Source organism: Prinia subflava, chromosome 2 (genome assembly GCF_021018805.1).
Source record: "Prinia subflava isolate CZ2003 ecotype Zambia chromosome 2, Cam_Psub_1.2, whole genome shotgun sequence".
In the NCBI taxonomy this organism is placed as follows: Eukaryota; Metazoa; Chordata; class Aves; order Passeriformes; family Cisticolidae; genus Prinia; species Prinia subflava.
In genome coordinates this window covers 879,148-899,051 of record NC_086248.1, presented here as the reverse complement: position 1 = coordinate 899,051, position 19,904 = coordinate 879,148, and the positions used below count along the sequence as shown (strand labels likewise).

The 19,904-nt window shown below is 49.8% G+C and overlaps 1 protein-coding gene across 2 annotated transcripts; it reads right to left on the bottom strand.

Moving 5' to 3' along the window:
* Positions 1 to 96: 96 nt before the first annotated feature.
* On the bottom strand, positions 97 to 13,011 carry LOC134564081 (interferon-induced very large GTPase 1-like). 2 transcript variants are annotated; one of them, XM_063422705.1, is made up of 2 exons: positions 12,859 to 13,011; positions 97 to 7,744 (listed from the first exon to the last, which is right to left on the bottom strand). In XM_063422705.1, the coding sequence occupies exon 2, from the start codon at positions 7,740 to 7,742 to the stop codon at positions 2,031 to 2,033; it is 5,712 nt and encodes a 1,903-aa protein (XP_063278775.1). In that variant the 5' UTR covers positions 7,743 to 7,744; positions 12,859 to 13,011; the 3' UTR covers positions 97 to 2,030. The 2 variants fall into 2 exon arrangements, with proteins under 2 accessions (XP_063278775.1, XP_063278782.1); XM_063422712.1 differs by having other exon boundaries at positions 97 to 7,960; positions 12,859 to 13,009.
* Positions 13,012 to 19,904: the final 6,893 nt, after the last annotated feature.

Genomic DNA, 19,904 nt, shown 5'->3' with positions numbered 1-19,904 from the left:
GCTACCCCCTGTCCCCTGCCTGTCTGCAGCACATAGAGCTCGAGTCACCCCCAGCTGTAGCTCCCCTGAACACAAAGGAGACACAGAGCAGCGCTGTCCAAATCCACTCCTTTATTAGCAGAGCCTGCAGGGGATGAGGCTGGAGCAGCCCTTCAGCCAGCTCTCCAGCAGGGCTTGGCCCTCGCATCGCCAGCGGGGTCGCAGCACCTGCACAGCAAAAGCCCCCACAGCTCCCTGGGGCAGAGCCAGCTGGTGCCACCTTCGCCAGAGCACGGCTCCGGTGCCAGCAGCCTGCCTGGACAGCACCAGCACTGCCCCAGGGCTGCTGCAGAAGGTGCTGGCAGACAGGATTCTCCACATGGGGCATTCCAAAGGCTTTTGCTCAGCAGACAGGCCAAGGGCAGGAGCAGCTCCTGCTGGGGCTGAGGGCTGGAGGGAAGGGCAGCAGCCCCAGGCACGTGAGCAGGAGCAGCTGCCCTGGACAGAGACACAGCACCTCAGAGACAGGGAGTGAAAGCAGTATCTGAGCCCCGGGGTGGTTGTGTCACTGCTTTCCTGACCCCAGAGGCACAACAGCTCCTGCTGGGAGAACAGCCCCACCTGATCCAGGAGGCTGCAGTCAGGGAGGGAAGGATGACACCCAAAAGCCAAGCAGCCAGCCTTGCAGCCAGCATGGAGTTGGCCTCAGGTCCCACAGCTCTTTGTCTGAGCAGGACACCTCCTTGCTGCAGGATAAACTGCCTTTGGGGCACTGTCCCTTCTTGTCTCACAGCAGCTGATGCAAGGGGTGCTTGGAGTGCTGCCTTTGCCCTTGCCCTGGCCCTTGGGCTTGGGCTTGGCCATGAGGCCAATCGCCTCAAGATGGAGGCATTGGATTGGCTCTAGGACAAAGCAGAGGGGAATGTTTATGGGCAAGATGATTCTGGTTTTATCATTGTCTTTGTTTGAAAGACAGGTGTCTGCTTGGCAGGACAGGGCCTCCCTTGGAATGGAGAATGCAAACCCCCTCCCTCCGAATTGTTATAATTTTGAAATTGAAGAGGGCTCCCAGGCAAAGCGATGGCGGTAGGAATACCAGTTCTTTACTAGTATGTCCAACAATGCAAACAACCAACAACTACAGCATTAATAATAAATAGATCCAGGAACCCAGTACCAGCTTCCCTGACCACAGGCACTTTCCTTTTCGGTGCAGTTCTGGTCACAGCCGGCAGGGACGCTGGTGGCACCCAGTGGGCAGGGCAGGTGCGATGATCCCTCCGCAGCTGCAGGGGGCGCTGTGGCACTGGCTCGGGGAGCACGCGGTTATGGCGGCTTTGTCCCAGACGGGAAGGGATGGAAGAGCTGGATCAGGAACTCCAGAGCTGTGGCTGAAGACGCGGGAGGTGTTGGCACGTAGGGGGTGCAGGCCACAGAGCAGTGACAAAGACTCAGCAGTGCCCAAGAAGCAGCATGGGCGTGGGACAACAGGCCCCTCTTTTAGTGAGGCAGAAGATGACATGGTCCCAGTTCAGTAGCTGCTCCCAGGAGCAGAGGCTCACCTCACACCAGAAGAAACAGGACCAAGCTGGACCTCTGTAGCAGGAGCAAGTTCTTTTCCCCAAGCAGCAGCCTGGCCGTCCTCCCTCTGAAAAGCTGAGAGCAAAAGCAAGCAGCTGCCCCAGCCCGAGAAACTCCTGAGACCCAAAAAAACCCCTATCACCCAGTGCTACATCTCCTCTCCTTTGGCCCCATTGTTCTGCTTAAGTACCTACAAGTAGACAGTAGTTCGTTTCCTAGCAAATTATAGGGGAAAATTCTATAAGTAAAAAAATAATCATATCTAATGCCCAACAATCATGAAGCGAGGGAGTTGCTGAGTGACAGGCACAGTAATGTGCCTTATTTTACCAAATTTGGGAGCAATTGGATACCATTGTCTTCGTTGGGCTTGAAAGCATCATCATCAGAACGGCATTTTGTGGAGAGCCTGGTACAAAGCTCTCCTAAGCTGCAAAGCTGCTGTGGTTCTTCCTTCCCATGGATGTCACCTAACGCCTGTCCAGCTCAGACAATGCTTCCTCCTTGGAAATTCTCTGCCACGCCTCAGGGATTTCTCCTTTGCCCTGAAATTTCCCATTGTACAAAGCTTCCAGCTGTGTCCTGAAATGAGACACAAACCATTTCCAGTATGCCTGCATGGAGGAATCAGGAAGAATGCTCCAACTGGAAAAATGGGTTCCAGCATCACGGTATGTCTTGTAGGGGATATATTTACTGTCAGCAACTTTGAAGAAGCCATCACTTGCAACAAGGCTGGAACAAATATCAATGACCAGGTGGTCTGTCTTACGCCACTTGGCTCCCACAAAAGCTCGTGGGCGATGGAAGACCCGCTGATGGTCCCCATCATGTCCCTGCATGGTGTTTGTGCAGACAGCCCCACAAAAGGGACACTGTTCCCAGCACCCTGAAAAATGCTCTGCCAGGATGGTGTGAGGCTGTCTTGAAAATGAGCTCAGGTCAGCATCAGCAAATTCTTTCTTGAGTCTGTCCCTCAGGGCAGCCAGATTTTCTACCACGGCACTGCTCAGGAACTCAATGTCTGTGACCTCCTGGTGCTCAAGGCCCTTCAGGTCACTTCTGGGCAAGCTGATCACCTCTGTCAGTTCCCTGCAAAACTCATCCAGCCAAAGAGAGACTTTGTCTTCTCTGTCTTTTCTGTCTTTGACAATTTGGGTTGATAAAGAAACAGCTGACAGGATGTTTCCATAGAGAAGATGAAGGGAGGAATCCAAAAACCTCTCCAGCCTCTTGCTCTCATCTGAACAGTAACTCTGAACTTGTATAGCAATGTATTTGTGAAAAAAATCCTCTGGACACATAAGGTAACATCTGAAATCCTCAAAATTTTCTTGTTCTGCCAGGTATCTCAGGATGGAAACTTCCAGATTGGCTCTGTTGCCCTGGAAATCTGGGAATTTGCCCTGCATTTCTGTAGCAATGTCTTTAGCTGTGCTCTCATAGACTGCCCGGTGAAGAGCTGGTTCAATCTTGTCACAAAGGAAACCAGCAAAAGATGTGATCCAAGTGGATCTTTGGCAGGAAATCAGGAAACATTGGAAGAAATATTCTCTTTTGCTGCTCAGGTACTCAGCTGGGTCATTTGCCTTTTGGAATGCTTCATGCATAGCTTTAAACCTTTCTGCTGCCTTTTTGCAGAGATACAGAGACAAATCTATGCTGTAGTCTCTGTTAAAAGCACATCTTGCATTGCTGGGGACAGCGTTCACACCTTTCTGTACTTCATTGAGTATTTCATGAATAAAACTTCGACTGTAATCACATTTCTCCTCTTCCTTCTCATCAATGTTTGCCCTCACACTCGCAATGATATTTTCTGTGATGTGCTGAAAGTTGATCTCATCAGCACTGGAAATGGTCCTGGCATCTGGGATAAAGCCTAAATTCTTTTTTTTCATGACATGTTTCTCTTTGTCAAAAGAAAATCCTCTCTCTTTGGGATATGACCTGATCCGTTCATGGAAACCTGGCTCCTTAATGTGCTCTAGAAGGACGTCTTCAATATCTCTATCAATATCCACCTCTTCGAGAGGAGGAGAAGCATGGGGGACTTCGGCAATCCAGTTGTTCCAGACAAGAGTAAACTCTTCCTCTAGTTCTCCCTCACTGAGGCTCTTCCCCCTCAGAGTCACAGCCAGCTCCCTACTCCTTCTCAGGAGCTCATCTTCATATTCCAACTTCCTTGCATCCAGTTTCCTCTGCTCCTTCTGTAGCTCAATAAGAGTCTCACATTTCTTTTTTGTTTCAAGAAGAAGAGTCTCTTTTAGTTCTTTCAGCTTCAGCTCTGTGCTTGATTGCCACTGCACCAGTGTCTCACAGTCTTTCTCTTCCCTGAAATACTTTTCCACTTCTTTCTCAATGGCATCACTTGTCTCTTTCACCCACCCTTCAAGCTCTTCTCGGGGGACATTCTGCAAGTCCCCATTTCGAATTTTGTTGACCAGTCTCATCTGTACGTCTAAGATGTGACTCCTCAGCCTCCAGGCCCATTGACTAAAGGCACTTTCCAGTTTCCTGTAGGCAGCAATCTCCAGGGAATTCTTGAAGCTGAAAACAAAGTTTTCATTCAGCAAAGCATTCCAGAGGTCACCAATACGATCTTTCAGGCTCGACAGCTTCAAAATGCTGCGCTGCTCCTTGGCAGCCTGGAAGATTTTGCTCTTGAGTTGCTGGACGTTCTGGCTGTAGGTGGGGTTGGGTGGTGCCATGGGGGGGTTTCCTTCCCACAGGTGAGCAAAGTAGTGAATGTGGGTGTTCACATCAAAGCCAATGACATCGCTGAAGGAGGAGATGTCACAGAATTCCTGCTGAGCTGCTACCACGGTCATTTCATCCAGCTTTTCCTGAAAACGCCTTTGTCCTTCCATGTTCCGCTCCTTGGCAGTTGCTTCTCCCACGTTTTGGTGGACAAAGAGGCAGCTTGGGGAAAGATTGACTTTCTTCATCCTCAGGAAAGCCTGCACAGCGATCTGGAGAATGTCTTGCATTTCGGACGGGTTTTCTCCAAAGATATTGATCACAGTCATGTTGCCAACACCAATGACAAAGGTGGCCAGCTCGTTGTCATGGCTCAGGGACTGTTTATTGCCCATCTTGGTAGCACGAAGTCCCTCTGTGTCCACCACCAGCACAAAATCAAAGCCCAGGTCTTGCTGCAGCTCCTCGCCCACTGGGATGAGCTGCATAAAGGCTCCGCGGGTGCATCTCCCTGCGCTGACGTTGAACTGCAGACCAAACATGGCATTCAGCAGGGTGGACTTGCCCGTGCTCTGGATGCCGAGCACAGAGAGCACAAACACTCGTTTGTCCCCCAGCCTCTCAATTAAGCTGTCAAAGATTGCTCCCACCCAGCGCAAGGGCAGGTAAGAAGCATCCCCATCCATCAGCTCCACGGGATATCCTGAAACCATCAGCTCTGCTGCGATTTCTGGCAGTTTGACAAAACTCTCAGTTTTGCAGTTCATTAGTTCCAGAGCTTCATAAATCTGCCCTGCCTCTCTCAGAAGGTGCTCCAGACCAATGGATGAATCATTGATTTCATCAGAGAGGGCATCCAAGCGACTCAGCAACTCAACATTCACCCTGTTTTTTTCCTGGCTTTTCTTTCCTGCCTGGATTTCTGACCACAAGTTGTGATAGTCTCTCCTCAGTTCTTCAAGGGGACCGCAGGACAGCTCATCCATCAAGACCTTCATCCACCGCAGGAAGTATTTCTTGGTATCTGCTGGCTGGGTCTGGAGAAAGCCAAGGAATGATTTCATCAGTGAGTTGAGAGGGAAAGCTTGCTCCAGTTGCTTTCTTCTTAGTGCTTTCTTCTCATTTTCAATTTGGCTGCGATGGTGCTCAATGCTCTTGTTCCTCTTCTCCTGCAAGCGAGTGAGTTCTTTGTCCTTTTTGCACCACTGGTTCCACAGTTTTCCTTGAAGCGGCAGCAGCTGGGATTTGATCTCAGACAGCTTCTCTTTCTTCAGAAGGTCCACCAGCTCCTTTGCCTTTGCTTTGGCTATCACACATGCCGGCTGATCTGCATCCACTACGAATCCATGCTGGCGAGCTTTGTCCATGCAGGCATCCAGGCTGAAACATAGATTAGGCCCCTCTAGGAGTTCCCTGATAATGTTGGTCAACTGTACTATCAGTTCTGCTTCATTTCTGTTCTTGATCCCTATTTTTATGTTTTTGCTGTGACTGCCAGCTGCAATGTTCTCTTTTTCTGTGAGAAGACAAATCAAAGGCCTTTCTGACTGCAATAGGCCCTGCAAAAGTTCTTTCCCCCTGCTGTCCATGTGCTTTAAATCGGACACAAGAGCCACGTTGACAGCAGATATCTCCTGCAGGAACTGCAGCTGTGCTCCGTGATCCCTGGTGTCTCCATGCAGGTTACAGAAAGCCACACAGCACTCAAAGGTGTCATCGGGGCTTCCACGCGGGCAGTACCAGGCGATCTCCACCACCCCTTCCATCAGCAAACACTCCCTGGTGCTGCCTCTGCAGTGGCGGTGGAAGAAAGTGTCGTGTTTGCGTCTGCTCAGCAGAGCGTTCAGGAGCTGAGACTTGGAAGAGGAGGCCGAGCTGCCAATGCGGAAGAAGGACACGATGGGTGTCTGTGCCTGAAAGATGAGTTTGTTGTTGTAACTCTTTTTTCCAGCCTGCTTTCCTGACTTCTCCACCTCTTTCCAGCTCCTTTGGATTTGGCTGAGGGTGTAGAGTGGGAACTCAATGCGTGAAGTGCACGGGTTGGGCACCAGCAGAGGCAGGGCCAGTTGGCAGAACGCCAGCTTGGTTGCAAGGGTCTGTCTCAGGAAGTCATCAGCACAATGGAAAATGGCCATCTGCAGGTCCATGGGGTGCACATGGCCATCCCTGCCTCCACGTTCAGGGGCTGCTTCCTCCAAAACATCAAAAATCTTTTCAAAGAAGTCTGAGTGCTGGTGCTCTTCCACTGTGGTTTGTGGCAGGGTTGACAGTTTTGGGTTGCTCTCATCCCTGCAACTCAGGTACTTGACCCTGTAATCCACAGTTAACAGCCTTTGCAAGAAGTAACCTGGCAGTTCTGTGTCCTTGCTGGGCTGGCTGTCCTGCAGAGATGTTTTGTTTATGGTGTGGAAATCTCCCAAACCCATTTTTCTTGGATAGTGACTTTCAAGCCCAAGGCGCTTGAGCAAATGGAGGAACTCCGAGTTTGCAATGGCTTCATTTGCTTTGGATTGGCTTCTGTCTGACTTGTCTTGGGACTGACTGGGTGGCTCAGGTGTTGCAAAAGTGTCTTCCAGGTCTCTCAGTATGTTCTCCATCTTCTGTTGATCCCATTTGTCATCCAAGCACCCACTGATCAAGGAATTCAAGTCCCGTTCCAGCCTCTCCCAGTCTTCATCTCCTCTGTGCTTTTGAAGGAGATTTTTTATCTGTGTGGACCACGAGCCTTTCATGTGATCTTCCATGAAAACTAAACGCTCCCTCTTCTGCTCAGGGGACAGCTCTTGACTTTCTGGTGTCACAGTCAGACCCGTCAGCAGAAGGGAGGCCTCAGCTCTGTCGGCATCTTGCTCCTTCAGGTTCACGTACTCCTCATGTGCCTCTTCCATTTCCTTGGCCATGTACTGAATTTCTGGGTGTCCAAGGAGGTGCTGGAAAGTGCTGCTTTCCACCTGGTATCCTGTGCTGGTTGCAATCAAGAGCACCAACAGTTCCATCTCCTTCTGAGCCCATTCCTGGAGAGACTGGAGTAAGGAATAAATGGCGAGGCTGCTGGTCAGGGTGGCTTTTTTCTTTGCTACATGAATGGCAGAAGCAGAGCTTCCTGGTTCATAGATGACAGCATGGATGTACTCCTTCATTTGCTGCAGGGTTTTGATGAGCTCTTCAAGCTCAGAGACTTTAGGAGATTTCGGAAGTGGGTGCTCAGTCTGGAAGATCCATTCCACATTGATGGAGGACACTTTGTCTCTTATTTTCAGGAGTTCCTGTAGTGCTGTTTTCTCCCAGGGGTGCTGTACTTCACACTCCAACTGAAGGTAATCTTCATATTCCAGATGTTGCAGGGCTTCTCTGCTCTTGATTCCCAGGATCTGCATCATCTTGGGCAGCCAGTATCCAGCATCCAGTCCTTCCTTCTCTAATTCCTCTGCCAGGAGCTGTGCCTTTGCATCCCTCTCTTGTGTGTCCTGCTGCGAAGCCATGTCTGTGGAGAAAGAGAAGAGACTTTCCCTAAGGGGCTGTCAGAGGCCCCAGCCTCCTGGCAGAGGCTCTGCAGCAGCTGCAGCCCTGGGGATTGCTCCCACCCGGCTGGTGGAGCCCAGCCTGGGATGGCACAAGAGCCAGGGTCTCCTTCCCAGCACTCTGGATGTGCCTGTTGCTTTGTTGTTTGCAGGATCAACCCTGAAGCTGAGTGTGTATCCTAGAGACAACACAGACACACAGAGACACAAATATGGACACAGACTCAGTCACCCAGCCTGTCCTGGACAAGGTGCTTCCTTCACCATCGCCCACATCCTCCCAGAGAACTCCTCAATCCACAAGTGCATACAGCCAGGGCCATTCCTGGCTCCCTGGAGCACTGACAGAGCCCCTGTGCCCATCCAACAGCCCTGCCTGCATCCTGCACCCCCTGCACAGCCCCACACCTGCCCTGCTCGCTGCCTGACCCAGCCTGCTGCTCCCAGCAACTGGAGGCAGCCCTCACACTCTCTCCCCATGGGCACCCCACACTCCCCTGACAAATTACCCCCACACCCAGTACGGCCCCACAGGCTCTGAGCTCTGCTCCTGCTCCAGCTGCCAGCACAGCCTCTCCCTCGCCCCACCTTGTCCCTGCCCACAGCTGTGCCTGGGGCATCCTTGGGGCCCATCAGGAGAGATTGGAGACTTTGGGAGCCCAGTCAGAGCAGTGCCCTCTGTGACCTGCTGCTTGTTAGCACAGAGGGTCTCATCAGCCAAGTGCCCATTGGTGGCCATCTCGGCCACAGCCACTGTGCAGCCACTGAGCTTAAAATCTCTGGTGACAGGAGGAAAAGTCCCAGCAAACCTTCAGTCCTGGCCTTGAGGGAAGCAGAGTTCAGGCTGCTCAGGGGCGAGTTACAGAGAGCCCGTGGGAAACAGCACTGAAGGTGCTGGGGTCCATCAGTGCTGTTCATTTTTGATTGAAGAATCCCTGAAGAACACGTCAGTCATGGATCACAACCAGTACAGGCTCAGGAGGGAAAAAGTCCTTCTTGCCACACTGAATTTCTTTTTATAACGCTTTAATTCACACAGCTGATCACGGACAGCCAGTGAACCTGAGCTTTTTGCATTTCAGTAAAGCTTTCTGTCCTGCCTCTCCCAGAATTCCTGTGTGTCCCTTCTGAAGTACTAAGGCCTGAAGAACAGGCCCTGACTGAGGCCAGAACAACAGGCCCTGATGTAGTGGTGCATGATTTGTGTGTCTAGGTTCTATATCTTTGTTCAGGGTTTTGTTCAATGGTTCGTTCTATGTAGCCCCGTTCTCCTTCCCCAACGGTTTGTCCCTGGAAATCCCCTAACTAACAGTTAGTTTTCAATCCTTTTCCCCTCCTTCCCTGGAGCCTGCCTATCATCTCGGGGCCGTGCCTCAGAACTAGAATGTTCTGTGAGGTGTGTCGAGTGATAGGCTAGGCTCAGAGGAAGTTCCTCCCTTCTTCCTATGATAGGTTCCCATGTATGCCATTTACCTCCTTAACCACTCTGAGGCTGATCCAAATTGGTTGTTTCTTTCTCACCACCCACTGTACCACCCCCTAATAAAAGCAGCTGTCACAGAGCCAGAATTGGCTCAGCCTGAGCAGTCCTTGGAGGGTAAGGAGGTTCTTCTCGGTCCTCCAATAAACTTCTTGGATCTACTCTGCTGCCTACTCCCTTCTTTCCTCCACCACTCTCTGCTCCGCTCCATCACCGCCTCCAATGACAACTCCTTAGAAACAAGGACCCACAGGATCGGCTCGGCCTGTGTGTCTCACCAGCCATACCTACTGCTTGCCATGGTGCCTGAGCTAGACCAGGTAGGCTTGGGACATTGTCCTGAGAGGCACTGCGAGAGTCTGAGGCAAAGTTGACCTCTGGATGAACCTTCAACCCCAACTTTATATATATTCATTAATTAGCAAGGTGTCATTAGCTATATGATTTATGTATCCGTTCATTGGCAGAACATGCATTTACTTTTCCATATTTAGAAATCAGACATGTGGCCTTGCTTGGGGCTGTAGCATCAAAGACAACTCCCTTGGTTCCCCCTTGATCCCTGGCCAGGCTTCAGGAACAACCCAAGAACAGAATGAAACCAGATGTTCCTGCACTGGAAGTGATGTCAGCTTGTGTATGAAATGCTGTAAAAGCTGAGCTCTCCCACAGCGAGGTTGGAGCCTCCCTGCCTTCAGGTGGAAGCACCACAGGAATTCCCAGTTACCAGGAGGGCCTCCCCAGCTGATGTGTGCATCTGGAGGATGGTAAAGTCTGAGGGTAACTGGAGATGTATCTTTGTTAATCAGTACAGGAAATCTTTGTAGTAATAATTGGGTGCATTGCTGAACTCATCCCTTGGTCATTCTCTGCAGTTTTGCATTACAGTAAATTGCACCTTAAGTTGGTGTTTGAGTCTTTTCTGCAGACCCTGCCCCCTGGCAAAACACCTTTGATCTCAGGCCATTCCATGATTCCATGTTCTCACCCTAGCAAAGCTGGCGCTCTCATTGCACACCTGCCTTTAAACCTTTGGGGGTTTTGACACTGTCACACAACCCCGAGAACTGTCCCAGTGCCCATTATTCAGCTGGATACTGGAGAGATTTATTCTGTGCACAAAACCTTCCCGACCACTCAGCTTCCACCCCACCAAGGCCACAAGACTCTTAGCAGCACAGGCATTGATCCCAGGGGCTTGGACTCAGGATCTGAGGGTTCTTACACCCTTTCCAGTGAATCATGATTTTAAAGAGCTAATATTTTAGGCCAGGGTTAGAAGGAATTTATACTGGTCAGGATGCAAGTTAGATAAACAAAAGATAAGCTAATGATTATCAGATGCTTAAGATACCGGTAATTGATGTATTGCTTGCCATTATGAGCTTGTTACAGTTTTGTTTATAGAAGAAAATGGAATAGGTGAACCATTATAAGAGCAGATTGAAACCAATGGTATCGTGACCAACACCTGGACTTCATATGAATCAATCATGAAGCAGAGGATATTGGATTGTGCCAAAGGGTCACGGAGCCTGGCCAGCAATGGGAAGGTAGAAAAGTCATTATGATGAAGACATTCCTAACTTCCTCCTCCGAGACTACTCACCCAATTCCAGACCACTGACACAATTCAAGAGAAGAACTGCTCATGCGTGAACGACTAATAGCCTAATTTTAATAGAGAGCGGGGATGGGAGGTGCAAAGGTTATGCATATGTGTACTATGTAAGACTTTGAGAAATAAATAGAGGGCAAAAAGCCTTGTACAGAGCTGCCACGTCTCTAGGAGGCTACTCATGTGCAACCAGCTGGTATCATAATAAACATACCACTTTCTAAATTTAACTAGTTAGAGAATCTTTGTCTATAATCATATCAATTTTAATGATTCACCAGAGCTTTCAGGGGCAGCTTTCCCTCGGGAATGCCTGCAGATTTGGGCAATCTATGCAACGGCTCTCAGCTCTGATTCCCCTCACCCACCTCACAGCAGATGCTCCAGTTGGTCCAACAAGAAGATCAGTGGGAAGAAAAAGCCTGAAATCTTAAAGGAGAAGACCAGACTGCCAGGAGAAGGCCACCCATCAATGTGGAGGTTTAATTCTAAAGAGCACTGGAGGTCAGTCCTTCTGCTCCACTGGAGATTGCCCATGTGGCAGACTCCTCTGTGGAGGTGACCAGAGCAGGGTTTCCCCTGGACCTACATGCATGTTCCCCCAGCAGAAGGAAGCTGGACATGCTGGAGGGGTGGGACAGAGCAAAGCCCCTGAAGGTCAACAAGGCCAAGTGCAGGTGCTGCCCCTGGGTGCGGACAATGCCAGGCGCAGACACAAGCTGGGAAGAGCAGGGATTGAGAGCAGCCGTGAGGAGAAGGACTTGAGGGTGCTGATGGGTGAGAGGCTGTCCAGGGAACATCTGTGCTCTCGGGGCAGCAGACAAGGAGTGGAGGGGCAGAGCCAGGGGAACAGCCCCGACAATGCGGCAGCACAGGTCCTGTCCCACCACTGCCCACACCACACAGCTGCTGATGGGGGCAAGCTCAGGGCCCCGGAGAGAGGGGGAGAAGCAGCGCTGGGCTTGAATCCCACCAGCCACCAAGCCCCACCTGCAGCTCGTGTGCTCCCACCAACAGGATGGGGACAGGAGGGGGAACAGCAGAAGCAGGAGAAGCCACTGGCTGAAGATCAGGGCTGTTCAGCAGTAGAAGAAAGCTGGGCGTGCTGGCAGAGCACAGGAGGGACTTCAGACACCAATTGTTTTCTTTGAGCACATGTCCAGCTGCTCCCAGACCAGCAGAGCCCCAGTGCAGGATGGCTGCTCAGGAAGAGAACTGCTGGCTCAGGGTCACTGCTGCAGGTTCTCCACTCGAGCCACTTGTCCCAGCCCTGTCCCCTCCCAAATTCTCTCCCACTGGAGCACTGCCAGCGCTGCTTCAGTCTCAGGAGTCAGGGGCTACCCTGCACAACACCAGCCCCGCTACACCCTGAACGTGCCCCCAGGCACCCTTGGCAGTCCCTGCACGGCTTCCCATTTTCCTCAGGAATAGGGAAAAAGCCCCGTGTGACTGTGTCAGTGCCCGCAGAGAGGCACTAAGCACATTCAGGGCATAACTCGGGATCGAGTTCCTCCTCGGAAGCAAAAACGAGAAGCAGCAAGGCTGGCAGCAGGACCTGCCGCGGGAATGGCTGCACCCCAGTTCACAGAACAGCCCCCCGAGAGTGTTTTCCCCAGCCCTGCCCCAGAGAAAGGGGAGAGCTTTGCGCTTCTGCAGACTTCACTCTGCCCCTCCATGCCCCCGCATCCCTCCCCCTTCCATCGCCGCTCCGCTCCCACCCCTCTGACCCCGGCCCCTCTCCCAGCTCAGCCCCCGCAGCGCACACGGCTCCCCCGAGCTCCCCCAAAGCGGCTGCCAGCAAAGGCGGCTTCCTGCAGCCCACGGAGGAGCAGACACCGCCCTCCCCTGCCCTCACACCCCTCTTCTCCTGCCCTGCCATCTCCCCAGCCGTGCCAAAACAGCGGCAACAGGAGGCAGGAGAGCGACAAGATCCCGCTCGCTGCTGCTGCCGGCCCCGCAGCTCATCCGCAGGGCCCTACCTTCTCCCTCGGTGTCCCGCAGCTCCTGGGATGGGACCACATCCCAGCCCCTCTTTGTGCAGCCCTGGCTGTCCAGTGGGTGCAGCTTCTCCTGTCCCAGAGGCAGCGGGGTAATTCCAGATAATCAGGCATTTCACTGCAGCAGAATGTGAAAGTGGAACGCCTCTTTTGGAGTCAGATGATTGAATTACGATCCAAATTTCACAGCAGCTGTGATTTGAGTTGCCTCACAGTTAAAACTCGTCTGTTGCAGATCTCTGACCTTTAACTCCAGTGCTGACTTCCACTAATAATTTTGTAAACTGTGCGAGCTGGATGTGCATACATGTAAAAGAAGGAGGAGAGGGTGTTTGGAGAAAGGTCTGGAGAGACAGGACAAGGGTGGAATGGCTTCCCAGTGCCAGAGGGCAGGGTTAGATGAGATACTGAGAAGGAATTCTTCCCTGTTAGAGTTGTGAGAGGCTGGGACACAGTTGTCAGAGAAGCAGTGGCTGCCCCATTCCAAGATAGGGACACCTTCCACTATCCCAAGTTGCTGCAAGCACCACCCAACCTGGCCTTCCTTGGAAACTTCCCCTGTGCCAGGGCCTCCCCACCCTCCCAGCGAACAATTCCTTCTCCATATTCCATCTAACTCTGCCCTCCAGCAGTGGGAAGCCAATCCCTGCGTCCTGTCCCTGCAGATCCTCCCAAAACTCGGACCGCCCTACATTTCTCCCTTGCTCCCTTTCTATCTCGGGTTTCACTGTGTCCGCTCTCTCCGACCCGAACCCTGGGACTCCCTCCACACTCCGGGTCTCCCTACAGCCCCTCTGAAGAACCTATCCTGGCTCCCAGGCCCTGCTGCAGCCTCCCCTCCTCCAGGCACCCCACCCTACCCCAGCCACCCCTCCCTGGCCCAGCCGCCCCTCCGTGCCCCCCTCACAGTGCCAGGCCCCGACCCCGGCCCCCGTCAGCGCCGCTACCTTGTACTTGCTGAAGCTGTCTCAGCAAAGAGTGAGGGCTCAGGGAACTGGTTGGACTCTTTGTGTTTTACTTTTACCGTGCGCTAACTTTAGGGCTGGCATAGCTCACATACCATGTGCTATCTTTAGAGCTCTTCAGTGTTGCTTGCCAGGAGGACTTTGGGTTTTTGCACGTTACTCGGTGAAGTGGTATCTATAGGATTTGCTTGCTTTGGGTGTTGCTTTTAGGTTAGTGCTGTTTGTTTTAATGCTTTTGCTGTGAGTGTTGTTCGGACTCGACCCTTGGGACTTCATAACCCTCGAAAGTAATTGGATGAGAAGGAAAAAAGGATGGGTTTATTTAGAGGGATTATATAGGACCTTAATAAGAAAAGTGGTAAGGAAAGACTGGCAAGAGTCTGCACCAAAATATCGAATATCCAGATGAATGGAAGTGGAATCCTCTATCTCTGCAGGCAAGGGCGACACCTAGCATGGGTGCTGGTTAATTGCAGGTCCTGCGGAGAGTGTCGGTATGGTTCCTCTGCAAGAAGACATAGTGCTTGCAGTAGTAAAAGAGGAGGAGAAAGGAAGGCAGGGACAAGAATCACCTAAGCAAGGAGCACCTCAGCTGGGCAAGATCAGTGTGCAATCTGCAGAAAATTTGGACACTGGACAAATGAGTACCCTGAACAAAAAAGAAGTGGGACAGGGAACTGAGGAAGGGAGGTGGTGGTTGCTTGCACAAAAAGTGACTGAAGGGGAACCGGAGGATCGTACCCCAAAAGATCCACTGGTTATAAAAATGAAACTGGGGAAGGAGGGGAAAGAGGAGGAACTTATTGTGGACACAGGGGCAACATTTTCAGTTTTAAAGAAAGCTTTGGTGCCAGTGGGAGCAATTATGTTAGGGTGAGGGAAGCAACTGGCCAATCTAAAACAGCGTATTTGTTTGGAGAACAACTTGCAAAGGATTTGGAGTCCTGGGACCTCCACCAGGAGACAGGAAACTGTTGCAGTATGTGGACGACATCCTAATAGCTACTCCCACAGAAGAAGAGTGTGTGGCCTGGACCGTAAGCCTTCTAAACTTTTTGAGGCTTCAGGGGTAGAGAGTATCAAAGAAAAAGGCACAGGTGGTAAAATAAAAGGTCATCTACCTGTGTCACAGATGACACGAAAAGAACTGCATGAGGATACGCTGGTGAGCAAAGCAGGAAAAGGGACAAGTTTATTTACAAAACTCAATTTTATACATTTGCTATGGTGCCCATGGATTGGAGGATGGAATTCTATCTCTCAAACGACATTGGTCAAGCCAGCTGTCAATCAACTTTCTCCTCCCACCTAAAAATATGTAAACAATGAAAGACAGTAAAACATGGCCATTGTTTATAGTACAAAGTGTGATAAAGTAAAAATTCTGACTCCAATAGGAAGAACAATACAGAAGGCTTAGAAAAGTCTTCAAAACCAGGGCGACACTACCTGGCTTATGAGGTCAGTGCTGGGCAAGGGACTCTGGGGAAAGAGCGCCTAGAATCAGTATGCCAAACCCCGAAACTCCAGACAGTAAAAAAACTGAGAACCTTCCTGGGCATGACAGGATGGTGCAGACTATGGATTTACAACTGCGGATTACTTGTGAAATCTCTGTATTCACTCATCATAAATGGAAACAGAGACCTCCAGTGGAGAAAGGATGCCACACAGGCCTTTGGGCAGCTGAAAAAGGCCCTCATGTCAGCTCCAGCTTTAGGACTTCCAGATGTGAGTGAACCATTCTTTCTCTTCTCTCATGAGAAACAGGGAATTGCCCCGGGAATACTTACACAGGACCTGAGCCCACATAGAAGGGCAGTTGCTTATCTTTCCATGATTGCAAAAGCAAGCATACACCAAGGGTAGAATGCAAAGGGATCTGACTGGAATATTAAGGACAGGGCTAGGAGTCCTAAAAGGAATTGATTCAGAAATGGAATAAATAAGGGCCAGGAGACCTTGTGCTCCTCTCTTGAGGGCCTTTATTGAAAAGCAGAAGGGGGGGGCTCGAGGGGCTGCGCATGCCACCGCTGCTCCCGCTGAGTCCACACCGCGGAGGAGGATCCATCGGGTCTGCCGCTGCCGCGGCAGGTCCGGGGCTTTTCTTCTCACGGGAGCGCATAGAAGCTCCCCGTGGCTCGCTTGGTCTAGGGGTGTCTCCGTTATCGAACGCGTTGGAAGTGAGGGTGAGGCAGGAAGTGGCTCCCTTTAGCAGCTGGGTGGTTTTCTTAGCTCAGTGGTGCTCCCTGCAAGCTCTCATTTGGCGTTGGTCAGCTGTCCAGGAGGTCTATTCACCTCTACTGGACTTCTGGGTAGAGCAATGTCTTCTGGGAGCTGTGAGGTCTTTACATTTCAAGGTGGAGCCAGCAACTGTATGACAAGTTGTGAAGGGTAACCATGATGACGAAGTAGCAGCCGAAGTAGCAGCAGCAAAGGCAGGGCCTGTAACTATGGAGGCGGAGTGGCAGCAACGAAGGTGGAGTCTCTGGCTTCTGGTGGGGAGCAGCGGAGGCAACGCAGGAAGGGGACGGCAGGGGAACAGGAATTAGGGTCTGAGAGCTGTAAAATAACTTGAAACTGGTAAGGTAACAAGAGCTGGGGTTACAGAACTGTACAATAATTGCAACAACTGTCTTTCAATTAATACAACAAGAAAATTATAATCTTTTGTCTTCCATTCCTAGAGGAATGTTTACTTCAAGAAATATTAATGAATAAATTTGCCACTGCAGCAAATGACCTAACAAAATTAAAACAACCCTTACAGTCATCTTTGTTGGCACTGGGAACCAGTCAGTGGGGGGTTTCAAAAGTGTTGCCAAGGTAGGAAAAAGTGGAGGACCAAGACCATAGGTTAATCATAGATGCACTTGCTATGGCTCACAGTAATGTGCCTTTGCCTTTTAGCAGTATGCAGGCACAACTGTGGCTGCAAACAACAGCTGCCTTAATCATAAGAGAAGGAAGTGAAGGGCCCTTTCCAATTGAAATTCAAAAAGCTGTCTGGGACAATGCTACTGATTTTGAAAAGAAATTTCAGTCTTGGTGGACCTTGGTAAACTTTATGTATGAACTGATTGCTAACATGGCTACGGCTTTTGTGCTCACCATCCACAATGTCACAGTTTATGTTATTCACCCCATTATAGCATTAGGAATGAATCATGAGAGATCAGTGCTCTACCCTTCAGAACACAGAATACGGGCATCTTGGTTTGGAAAGACAGGTATCTGTCAGGGAAAACTGGAGTTTCCCTTGGAATAGAGAATGTAAAAACCCCCTCCCTCCAAATTATTACACTTTTGCAATTAGGGGCTTTTGGGCAAAAATATGGGAATAGGAATAACAGTTGTTTACTAGGAATATATAAAAAATGCAGTAGTACAAAAAACACAAACAAACAAAAGTCCTAGAAAACCCTGACAGAGTCAGAGATACGACCTGACAACCTGTTGTGAGGGTTGGAAGCAATCCAAATAAGTCCTCCTGGAGTAACAGATGTTGTTCTGTGAAGTAGAGATGATTCTGTAGGAAAAAAGGGTCCAGTGCTGGCAAGGTGGGTCTGGTCTTCCTCCAAGGAATCAGTGGAACACCAGCTGCTTTAGTGTTTGGGATTGCAGGTTTTATGCTGGTGGAAAGGCTTTGGCTCTTCCCACTGAGTGGAGCATTTCACAATGGAATGAAGTAATGTTGTCAGTCATGTGAGAGGCCTTAAATGGCCCATCCACAGGTGATATCCCTCAGAGGAAGATGGGTGCAGGAGGATGATGGGTGCAGGAGGAGAGAAGAACCATATCTCCTGACAGGTTTCAACGGATGAAAATAGAATACACATTTTTGGTTACATTTTTCAACCCAAGACAACGGGCACAGAGAGTGGATGAGGAATGGCAAACTGTGAATCTGCAATCTTGCATTACCCCGGAACAACAGGGGTTCATTTGTGAAAGTAACACAATTGATGCTCAAGATATGTGTCTTGATACTGAACAGGGTGTTTGTCACTTTGAAATTCACCTGAACACTTGTCAAAGGACTGTATTTGTATATATTAGTCAGGGTTGTGTGTGTTCGAGAACTGCATATGCTTTCATAGAAATAGAAAAGGATAATGTAACTTTGCTTAGCAAGAATCATTCCAACCTCTGTATTTTTAACTTTGTTGGGATTTTAGGGTGTGACTTTCTGTATTTGGCCCCAGTTGCATCCCACCAGCTAGTTAAGTCCAACAATACAATGTATCACAGGTTATCACCTACACCTATTGAGATGAACCTCACTTTAGTAAGACAATTAACAAAGCATCAAGACCTTGTCAAAATTTTAAAAGATGTTCAGGAAACGGGAGAGAAAACTTTAATTACTGTCCACCATGACACAAAAGAAATAAACAGGGTTCTGCAAAGAGTAAAACAAGATGCAAGTCACAATTGGTGGGATTCACTTTTTGGATGGTCGCTGGCTGCAATTGGGATCCTAAATACATTATGTCACCCCATCATTGTTCTACTAATACTAGTTAGTGTAAGTTTAGTAGTGTCTTTTGTAATACTTATTTGGAACTCGGAACAGTTACAATGTTATCTATCTCTCTATCCCAAGTACATGACAAGGCATTGAGAGACACATATGGCAAGGATTGGGATTTGTACTAAGCAGAAGAATTTACTACTTCATTGAAAAGAGAGGATTGAAACATGGGGTTAGATACTAGAGGATAGTAATCACAGAAATTAGAAGGTATTGAAAAGGAGTAGGCATTTAGATAGTGTGTATTGCTTAGTATTTGCTGTGTCTTTTACTGTGTAAGTTGCTTGTGAAGGAAAAGGACGGGACTATGTGCAAGAACAGAAAGAAGGAATGCAAAGATGCCAGATAAGGGGAAGGATGTTTACCAAGACTAGGACACAAGTATGCAAATGGATGCTGAGATACCAAGGCTCCTGAGGCCCCTGGAACCAGATGAAACTGGGCTAATGGCTTGGACTATGGCCAAAGGATCAGTAAGCATGCACAAGGAAACAGGGTGAGAAGGTCAGCTCTGATGAAGACCACTTTACTTCATCCTTTGGGACCCCCGAGACCCTGGAGACAGCCACCAGAGACAACTGCACAGGTGCAAAGGACTGATAAGATGATTAGCATACAAAGTGGGGAGGGCTGGAGCCGGGAATGAATATGTACAGGTGTATTGCAAAGCTTGATGCATATGCAACATTCAAGAGGATAAAAGAAGGGAGGAGTGCGCAAATGCATGTGCATGCCTTTGGAGGAAATAGTCCCCATGCACCCGGCTGCTGAAAAAACTAAATACTTACTTTAAATAAGTACTTAACTAAATACTTACTTACTTACTTACGCACTTTGTCATTCAGTTCTAAAGTCTTGTGTGTCACAGGGACACCTTCCACTATTCCAGGTTGCTCCAAGTCCTGTCCAACCTGGCCTAGGACACTTCCAGGGATGGGGCAGAAACAGCTTCTCTGGGGAGGGAGGGAGAAGAGGGGCAGGAAGAAGACAGCAAAAGGATGAAGGGAAACTGAGAGCAAAATTGGTCTTCTCAGCCAGCCCCATCTTTCCCAGAGTGTGCAGCAGACAGACCCCACTGGGCAGTTCCTGCTGCACTTTATATTCACACCCCAACACCAACAGCTCTCCTCAGGACCCCTGCAGGGTGTCAGAGAAAAGAATGGAAAGTGGAAGTGGAAAGAATTGATAAACTCCTTGATTTTTAATCTTTTGCTAGCAAAATTGTGTGTAATTTTGACCTCTTGAGAATATCTGCTCAAAATTTCTCTTGTGTGTCAAGCCACAGTAAAGGAAGCTCAGTTTAGCCCCTTACATGTAAATGTTCTGGGGTGTTACACAGGGTCACCCTCCCCTTAGTCTCACCTGCTGCAGCCTGGGAGAGCTGCTGCATCCCAGTGACACTAAAAGGAACCACATCCAAGAATTGTTGAGGTTGGGAAAGACCTTTAAGCTGTTTGTGCTCTTCCCACAGCAGGGCCTGCAAGGAAGGAGGTTCCAGACAATCCCACTGAGGGAGACTTTGGCCAAGG

What these genes read in the sequence shown, in the direction of transcription:
- LOC134564081 (XM_063422705.1), bottom strand. Translation starts at nt 7,742, where the DNA reads ATGGCTTCGCAGCAGGACACACAAGAGAGGGATGCAAAGGCACAGCTC.